The sequence below is a fragment of the Salvia splendens genome, chromosome 18 (assembly GCF_004379255.2).
Source record: "Salvia splendens isolate huo1 chromosome 18, SspV2, whole genome shotgun sequence".
In the NCBI taxonomy this organism is placed as follows: Eukaryota; Viridiplantae; Streptophyta; class Magnoliopsida; order Lamiales; family Lamiaceae; genus Salvia; species Salvia splendens.
In genome coordinates, this window is record NC_056049.1 from 8366939 (window position 1) to 8376579 (window position 9641).

At 36.1% G+C, this 9641-nt stretch overlaps 2 protein-coding genes across 2 annotated transcripts; one reads left to right on the plus strand and one right to left on the minus strand.

Moving 5' to 3' along the window:
* The first annotated feature begins 5327 nt into the window (after window positions 1–5327).
* On the plus strand, window positions 5328–7260 carry LOC121776340 (transcription factor bHLH96-like). The gene is made up of 3 exons (XM_042173515.1): window positions 5328–5814; window positions 6348–6734; window positions 6950–7260. Exons 1-3 carry the CDS (start codon window positions 5530–5532, stop codon window positions 7058–7060), a joined length of 783 nt encoding a protein of 260 aa, XP_042029449.1. The 5' UTR covers window positions 5328–5529; the 3' UTR covers window positions 7061–7260.
* Window positions 7261–8626: 1366 nt separating this feature from the next.
* On the minus strand, window positions 8627–9211 carry LOC121776684 (RING-H2 finger protein ATL52-like). The gene has a single exon (XM_042173867.1). The coding sequence runs from the start codon at window positions 9209–9211 to the stop codon at window positions 8627–8629; it is 585 nt and encodes a 194-aa protein (XP_042029801.1).
* Window positions 9212–9641: the final 430 nt, after the last annotated feature.

A 9641-nucleotide genomic window follows, 5' to 3' on the forward strand; every position in this document is an offset into this window, starting at 1 on the left:
TAAGTAAATATTAATCACGATCTCTTCCTTAATTAACCTGGAGAGCAATATATTATGTAAATTGAAAATTTTAATTAAAATGAATAGATTTCATTACTTAAAAAATTATGAAAATGATCCCAATTATTGTGATTGGTCTATTACATTTCTATGAATGCATGTTGTGTAATTTGTACGCAAAAGAATTTCTATCTGATCCTTTATTCCTTTTGACGTATGTATACATAAACTATGCGAAATAAAATTAAATGGGAAACAGGAAAGGGAATAATTAATGTTTTACCCCGTGAACCAAAAAGGTGCTACACTTTTCTAGCCACAAATGGAGCACATGAGGACTAGTCAAATTTTAATTATTTTTACACGCCCACCGAACTAAAGTAATATTTACATTCTTGTTTTTGCCATATATTCATATATGTTAAAGTGAATTTAAAAAAAAAATATATGGGCTATGGATTTATCTTCGCCCATAATACTTGGACTTAAAAAATATCTCCAAATAATTTGGACCAAGCCTTTACCTCAAAATTGATCCTTTTACCTTTTTTTAAGTAGGAAAATGCCCTTTTTGAGGGTTTTTTCAATATTTTTAATTTTCAGAGTCTGTCATTCACAGTGACTTTTTGAAGGATGACTTGTCTCATTTTCTCAAATTCTATTTCTCCCTCCCTATCGTCCCTCTTTCTCTTTAAAATCTGTCTCTCTCTCGTCTCTCTTTCTCTTTAAAATCGAAAAACAAACACTCACCTTCTTCTCTCTTCTATCTATCTTCTCTGCTTCTTTCTTCATGGATCCATCATGACAATCGCATCAAGTTCAGCTCGAGATACCTTCAAAAAGCAATTTTCCTCCCCGGCGCTGCTCCTCTCCCCCGAAGAAAAGTCGCCGCTCACGGAGAATCAGGCAATCAGCACGGTTGTTTCGTCGCCGGTTAGTTTCATGCGCGTCGATGTCAATTCGGCGTCCCAATCGGAAGATTGGGTGGTGAAGGATGGGCTGAAGATGATAAAGAGACGCATTTTGGTGGGGGTAGAGTTCTGGTAGGGGCATGGGCGGACCCAGTAAGAAGTGGGGGAGGGCTTAAAGCCTTACCAAAAAAATTTCTACTTTCTTTTACTTTCAAAATTTTTGAGAACCATCATTAGCCCTTACCAAATTATAATTAATGTTATTGAAGACTAATCTTCGAAAATTAGATGATAAGAAAGGTTGAACTAAATATGGGAATAAAAAGTTGCAGAGGAAGGGAATAACAATGGCGGCCGTGAGAGGAAGAAGACAACTATAATAAAATTAATATAATATTATAATAAATTTATTTTGTGACTTGTTGTGTAGTGTTTTTTAGAGCACGGGCCGTGGCCATTCCGCGTTTCGTTCCTTCGGAACGAAACCGTAGCGGAACGCGTTGCGGCGCTGCGTTTCGTCGCGGTTCCGTTCCCATGCCGTCCCGGGTGCCGTCGGCACGAGACGCGGCACGGTCCGTGCCGCCACGCGCTTCGGCGACGTGGCTCGCCCTGCGTCGTGCGTGACGCCCACTCGCCGGTCCGCGAGTGGGCGTCGTCACGCTGACGCAATAAATTCATTTTTTTTTAAAAAATGAATTTTTAAAAAAATATTTTTTATTTATAAAAATTGTTTTTTATATTTAAAAACAATTTTTACAAATAAATGAATACTAGAAATTCGTATTAGCCCATATATATTTGATGGGGCTTGCGAATTTATGAAACTCATTCTTGGTTATCTCTATTTTATAGAGACATCCTTGAATGTTTTATGTTCCACTTTCGATGTGGGACAAACTCATTCTTGGTTGTCTCTATTTTATAGAGACATCCTTGAATGTTTTATGTTCCACTTTCGATGTGGGACAAACTCATTCTTGGTTGTCTCTATTTTATAGAGACATCCTTGAATGTTTTATGTTCCACTTTCGATGTGGGACAAACTCATTCTTGGTTGTCTCTATTTTATAGAGACATCCTTGAATGTTTTATGTTCCACTTTCGATGTGAGACAAACTCATTCTTGGTTGTCTCTATTTTATAGAGACATCCTTGAATATTTTATGTTCCACTTTCGATGTGGGACAAACTCATTCTTGGTTGTCTCTATAAAATTGTATTTTAAATTATGTCATTTTTTATTTTTTTAGGATTTTAATTATGTCTTTTTCTATTTTTTTGAATTTTAAGTTGTAATGTTATTTTAATTTTAATGAAGTGTGTTTGTTTTAATTGAATTGGGTTGGAAATAAAAATAAAATATGAAATTGAATGAATAGTAATTTAAGGAACGGTTAAGGAACGGAGGGTTGCAGGTTCCGTTCCTTAGTTAAGGAATGGAGTAAAAAAGTACAGTGTGGCCCTCAAATAGTGGTTTAAGGAACGGTATAGGAACAGCGTTGTGGATGACCTTAAAACGTTTCTCGGTTTTCACTTATTAGTTGGAAATTGGAATATTAGTAATGTTAAATACTAATGCAATTAATTTTCAAAGAGTACACGTATTGTCAAAGAAAAGAAAAATATGCAGTGTTACGTTTAGATTTTTGTTTAGTTTACATAAAATTTTAAATTGATTACTTAGTTTTAATTTATTATAAAGAATTAATTTTACCTACTTTTAGCTACGTAATGTAACATTTTGATTTTTGTATTGAATTAGTTTTATATATAACATATTAATGTATTTTTCAATATTTATTTGCTGAAATAAAGAAGTTGGTTAAAATAAAGATTCTTATATTAATGAAGTTGTCCTATTTTCACATTTCACATTTCACATTTCACATTTCACATTTCACATTTCACATTTCACATTTGTTGTGAGAGAGAAGTCCAAATTCTCAATATAAAATTATCTCGCTCCTAATTCTCTCACTCTCTCTCCATGATGCAGCTAAAAATATGTATATACCTCCCTCCTTGTCCACACTATAGATATAAAATTACCTCGCTCCTAATTCGCTCCTAATTCGCTCCTAATTCTCTCACTCTCTCTCCATGATGCAGCTAAAAAAATATACTATATACCACCCAAATTATTTGATATGAGAAGAGAGATAGAAGAGAGAAGGTGTTTACTGCATAACTAAAAGAGAGATAGTGAGAGAGAAATATGAAGTGACACATCTATGACACCATGCCTACACCAAATAATAATGAGCGGACTGAAAAGTAAAGATATTGAAAAAACAAAAATGCCCAAATCCTAAAAAACGCTTCAAAGAGCATTTTCGTACCAAAAAAAGCTAAAATGACCAATTCCGAGATAAAGACTTAGTAGAGGGTTGTCTGGGATATTTTTAAAGTCCAAGGACTATGGGAGGGATAAACACATAGTCCAGGGACTGTTTTTGAAGTTCACTCTATATGTTATATGTTATGTAGGCTTATGTTAGTATGCCTTGAATCTATTTCCTAATTGAGATAGGATTATGTTTCCGAATTAGGATAGGATCCCATGTGTGCCTATTTATATGAGAGTAGGACACATAATTCTATGATCTGAGATCCAATATGAAATCTGTAGCCATAATCTGAAAACACTCTGAATAAAATTTGTTCTCCGTTCCTGCCCGTGGATGTAGCCAATGGGCGAACCACGTAAATCTATGTCTTCTTTACGTTTCTGTTTATCTTAATTACACAATTACTCTATTCTGTCACAACAAACTGGTATATCAGAGCCTGGTTTTTGGACTAGGGTTTTGAATTCCGCATCTATTAGGGTTTCTATATTAATCGATCAAGATGTCTGCTCTGAACGTGAAGGTCGAAAAATTCACTGGGAGTGCCTAGTTTTCGGACTAGGGCAAATCTGAGGCAAGAAAGGAGAAGTCTGGTTTTCGGACAAGGGCAAATTTGAGGCAAGAATGGAGAAGTTTGTTCGTCTTGCATTATAATGATGCATCTGCAAGGGAGAATTAAAGTCAAGGTGGAGATTTGTTAGTATGCCTTGAATCTATTAAGATCATGGTTCCTAATTGGGATATGATTATGTTTCCGAATTAGGATAGGATCTCATGTGTGCCTATTTATATGGGAGTAGAGCACATAATTCTGTGATCTTAGATCCAATCTGAAATCTGTAGCCATAATTTGAAAACACTCTGAATAAAATATGCTCTTCGTTCATGCCCATGGATGTAGCCAATTGGCGAACCACGTAAATATGTGTCTTCTTTACGTTTCTGTTTAACTTGATTACACAATTATTCTATTATGTCACAATAGCTTATTCAAAAAACAAATCATCCTTACTATTCCATCATAAAAACTAGGAATATGAAGTAGAAACTAAGAAAAAAAAAACTAGCATATGCATTGTATGTGTTGTGGTTGTTGGCCTAGCGGTAGCGTGGTTATGCTAAAGTTCTCGAGTTCGAGTCTATTGTGATACGACCTTGAAATTTATACTATTTGTTGGCCTAGTGGTAGCATCGGTGTTCACATAAACATGAAACCACTATATAATTCTAATGGGTCACTCCTCCTATCACCAATTGATTTTAGAATGAAATCCATGAATTTCTATCATTATTCATTAATTATTAATTAATACTATAAAAACCGCCATTTGTATATAGCTAGATGGAGTTTATGTTTTTTGAGCTTTGATCATCAAAATCTAGTACTGCAGGAGAGAATATATTCGAGAATCTAGATCTCGTAAAAATGATTCCTAAGCACATGCAAGAATGGCAGGACTATCACATTTCAATATTTCATAGTAATGGAATAATCCATGAAAGAATGTTTTTATTCGAATCTTGGTCTGCTCCAAACAAGTTTTTAGAATTCAAGAAAAGTGTTGTATAAAATAAAATAAAATAAAATAAAAAATAATTCAAATAAACTAATTAGACGACGGAGTCTTTGGAAACTGCTATTGGTGTGTCCATCATATAATATTAATATACATGAAATAGGTTTTGCAGATATGAGTTTAATTTGTTTGAGTCTGTTTGTTTTGTCACAGGATTCCTTCCACACACATCCATATTTTTTACTGACCGACTTCGACTTTGACTTTCTGTTTCTCTTTTTTTATGCATCCTCTCTTATTTTTACATTCAAAATTAATATTGCATTTTAAGCACAAGATGACAACCAAGACCCCTTCAATGGGCCAAAATGCACTAGCATCATTGCAGGCCCAGGAGAATATGATTAGTACACTAAAAATGGGGGTTCTTGAAAATAAATCATTCACATATTCAATGTTAATAGTATTACTACAAGAAGAATTTGGATACCAATTAGAAAATGAATACTCCAACGATTAATCATTCAATAAGGTCTCCACCACATTCAAGCCTCAATATTTAATAGTCCAATTGAGACCAGTCTATCTAAATTAGATGCCACTACACATACAAGACAAGCCTCACGTGTGATTGATGCAACTTGTTTTTATTTTGTAATAATCCCAACCCTTTAAATCGATGGTGACCTACTTCATTCTTCCTTGCCTTAATTCCTATTTCCTATCTAGATAGAAATTGTGTGTGAGAGAGAGATGGCACTAGAGGCTGTCAATATTGTTGAGCAAGATCCGTTTATTTACGGCTTCGGCGCGCCGCCGTGTGAAGAAGAGAAACCAAACCCTCAAAATCTTTGGGACTCTTGGCCGGAGAGTGGGAAGTGGCGGCGCAAGAGACGGCGCGTGAGGCCAACGAAGAACAAGGAGCAGATGGAGAGCCAGAGGATGACTCATATCGCGGTGGAGAGGAACCGCCGGAGACAGATGAACGACTACCTCGCCGTCCTTCGCTCCATAATGCCTCCTTCTTATGCACAAAGGGTATGCTTTGCACACACCATACTCTCTATTTTCGCAATTGTCCTATATTTAGTTATTCTGATGAAACCCGCGATGATGTGGAAACCAGATTTTGCAATTATCCCAACATCTTTTCTTGGAAAACCACACAACGTCGTTATGTGTGATTGTTGTTTTGTTCACGTTAATAGATCTGGTTGTCACAGCGTCGCGGGTTTCATTGAAAAATGATGTATGGGATAAATGCTAAATTTTGAAACTCGGTGATCTATTATTCCAGTTTTGAAAAATATGAGATAAACAAGAATTTGACTATTTTCGTGATTTATTTGACAATTATTCCTAATTTGAATGGCAGTTTTAATGTATGCATGCATGTAATGGCAGTTTTAATTGCAAACATTTAGTTTCAACTAGTGAACTCATATAATTATCAACGACAAAGTAACTAATTATTTTACTTAACTAAAACCATCTAGTACTTTAGTTACTTATTATCTTCGTTATCTTATTTAAAATCTTAGTCATCTAATCTCTTTAAATGCTAAATGCAGGGTGATCAAGCTTCTATAGTTGGAGGCGCAATAAATTTTGTGAAGGAACTCGAACAACTCCAACAATTTCTAGAAGCAACTAATCCAGCAAATCAACAACAGCCAAACCAAAACCTATTCTCCAACTTCTTCACCTTCCCACAATACTCAACTCGTCCGAGCACCACCACGTCCTCCCAAGTGGATGCGGTGGCAGTGCACGGGTCGAGCATTGCCGACATCGAGGTGATGATGGTGGAGAGTCATGCAAACATCAAGCTATCCACAAAGAAACTGCCCAAGCAGCTACTTAAATTAGTGGCGGGATTTCAGTCAATTGGCCTAACAATTCTCCATCTTAATATCACCGCAGTTGATCAATCAGTGCTATACTGCTTCAGTGTTAAGGTGCATGAGAAAGTTACAATTTTGCCCTTGTTGTATTATTTGTTAAATAATTTAATAACTAAATGCATTTAGATAGCATGTGTCACACTCACACATGACATAGTAGAATGTAAATGGAATCAATCTTAGTCACGGAACTTAATTAACAAGGTTACATGTCCAAATCATTTGAATTTTTATTGAATTTGATTTAACTATGTGTAACTTAATTGCAGGTGGAGATTGAATGCCAGCTAACTACGGTGAATGAAATAGCCACAACTGTTCATGACATAGTGGGATTGCTTCAAGAAGAGTCGATTTGTAATCATGTCCAAGATTTTTAATTAGTGGGCAAATAATCCAATTTGTTATTGTCAAATCATTGCGGCCTACTTTTCGCATTAAATGAAGATATTTAGGTAAAACTTACTCCGCTTTTAAATAAACTGTTATACTATTTTGTTTAGGAGTATATTTTTTATAATTGTAGCCTGTTCGGGAACATGTTTGATTAATTTAATGCGAATTGCAAACTATATAATCACTATTAATGTGGGGTTTGTTCTATTTTAATTAGGATCGGAATATTGAATATACAACTTGTGCGTACAAATCAAGGCAGTGACAATATAAGTGCCAAACATTACTTATTTTTCGGGATTTAATCAATTAAATATACAAATTGATCGAATAATAACAAAGCCTCGCGGATTTTCATTTTCACAACTTTTTTCCTTTTTTCGGGTTGTCTGACTTTTCGTGGAATTTTTCGAACTATGCATTTTGGATTTTTGTCAAAAATCTCTCTACCCACATAAATTTGCAATCTTTGCCACACATTTTTTTTAATGATTTTCAAAGTCTATGTAACAATCTCTCTATTCTTGTATTATATTTTCTCTTGTTCTTGAGTTATCTTCATATTTTCTTTTGTATTGTTTGGTTAATTAAAGCAATAAAGAGATCTCCTTCTATCCATGGACGTACATAGGTTCTTACGACCGAACCACGTAAATTGCTTTGTTGTTTTGTGTAGCCCTGTGCAACGCTTCACCGAGCAACAATAAATCTAGTGATAAGTGGGTTTGTGTGCACATGTGAAATCTTAATTTGTTGTGGGAATATTGAATCACAACATATGTAGTTGCTAGTATATTAACTCTCGATAATTACCAACATGCACGAGCACTTACCGATTAACCGTTGATTTTTCTTGGAAAAATTGTGGCAAAAAAAGCCCAAGGCTTCATTCGGTATCATGAAATTCGGTCTACGGAATTGGAATTGGATCCTTCAATTCCAACTCGAATGTTTAGTATTGCAAAATCTTTGGATTTGTAATTAAAATTACAATTTCAATTCCTCTCAATTCCATAATACAAATTCATTCGGTCAGAATGAAGCTCCACGAGTCTTCTAGCCCCAGTTAAAATTTCAAGTCGATTGGACAACTTTTGGACCTCTGATCGTGACAAACACCGAGATTGCAAAATGCAGAAACTTGGAGAATAATCTTTTCTCTCTACTTTCCTTCTACACTTTTTTCGTCTCTCTCTCTTCTCTCAATATATAGACAGCTCCTACACTCTTGGTAGGCATTTATACTAGTTCTCCATTTACCTATTTAAGTAAATAAATGAAGTAATATCATATGAGTTTTTTTCACAAGTTGAGAGGCCTAACCCAACACGCGCACAGCACACAAAACAGAGTAGTATTGTACTCGGCACAATCGGCGAAAAAAAAAGGTGGGAAGCTTTGTGACGACAGAGCAAGTAGCATATAGTCACAATAATAGGTAAAAATGGAGAATGTTTACTAAAACATACTACCATTAATCACATACAATAACTAGCAAAATCTAGATTAATTTACAAACACCGATCCACAACCACTTCATTATAATCACATCAAACTAAACCACTTATCGAGATCGATCTCTTTGCCACAAAAGCCTTGTTCGCTTCCACAAAACCCAACGAGACTGACCTCCTCAAACTCATACCCTCCGTTTCTCCACCAATCATATCCATCTCACTAGAACCAGACTCGACCCGAGTCACTTCTTCCCCAAGAACAGGGGCTCGGCAGAGCGGGCAGTTGGTGTGTGCCCCGAGCCACGTATCGACGCACGCCACGTGGAACGCGTGGCCGCATTTCCTCAACAGGCGGAGCCTGTCGCCGTCTTCGAACTCGCTCAGGCACACGGAGCAATCGCTCGTTGCGATCCCTCCTTCTTCCCCTTTCTTGTACCTAAGCTTCGGGATCGATTCTATCACGGCCCCCGGGAGCCCGGTAGTTCGGATAAGCCATACAGGGTGATCAATCACGTGATCGAATTCTTGTGTGGTGTTGAAATGAGGTGAAAGCGGAGGAGGGATCGGGCGTCGCGACGCGTATCTGCGCAGCGCATAGTAGGAGAGGGTGAGGAGGGCGGCGCCGGCGATCCCGAGGGAGACGACTAGTGCTGCCGGGATTGGATACGGAGACTTCATTTCTGTGAAACGGAGGTGCTGAGATTTGTGTTCGAAATATACTCTGTTTTTTTGAAAAAGATGGGAGTGCTATTATTTATTACTCTCCACTATAGAAATTAGGGTGGAAATTTCGTTGTGATTTGGTATGTCAAGAGTCAATTTGATGTTGCGTTTGTAACGCGTTGCGTAGCAAATGAGGCGGTTTATTCCGTCACTGCACGTTATTTATGTATCAATATTTTTTTTGAGTAGTGATAAATTAATATAATTGTACTACAAACAAAATTGGACATTTTGGCTATTATGCATTTATAATTATTAATTACAGTAATGTATTACATATTTACCCTTTTATTGATTATTTAGGAAAGATTAAGTTTTCAATCAACATACATACTTTTAAGGAATGATTTACTACATCACACTAGTAATTAATTATGTAGATTAA

What these genes read in the sequence shown, in the direction of transcription:
- LOC121776340 (XM_042173515.1), top strand. Translation starts at nt 5,530, where the DNA reads ATGGCACTAGAGGCTGTCAATATTGTTGAGCAAGATCCGTTTATTTAC. An exon ending in CTCCTTCTTATGCACAAAGG is followed by an intron (nt 5,815 to 6,347) that starts GTATGCTTTGCA and finishes TGCTAAATGCAG; the next exon opens with GGTGATCAAGCTTCTATAGT. An exon ending in TATACTGCTTCAGTGTTAAG is followed by an intron (nt 6,735 to 6,949) that starts GTGCATGAGAAA and finishes ACTTAATTGCAG; the next exon opens with GTGGAGATTGAATGCCAGCT.
- LOC121776684 (XM_042173867.1), bottom strand. Translation starts at nt 9,211, where the DNA reads ATGAAGTCTCCGTATCCAATCCCGGCAGCACTAGTCGTCTCCCTCGGG.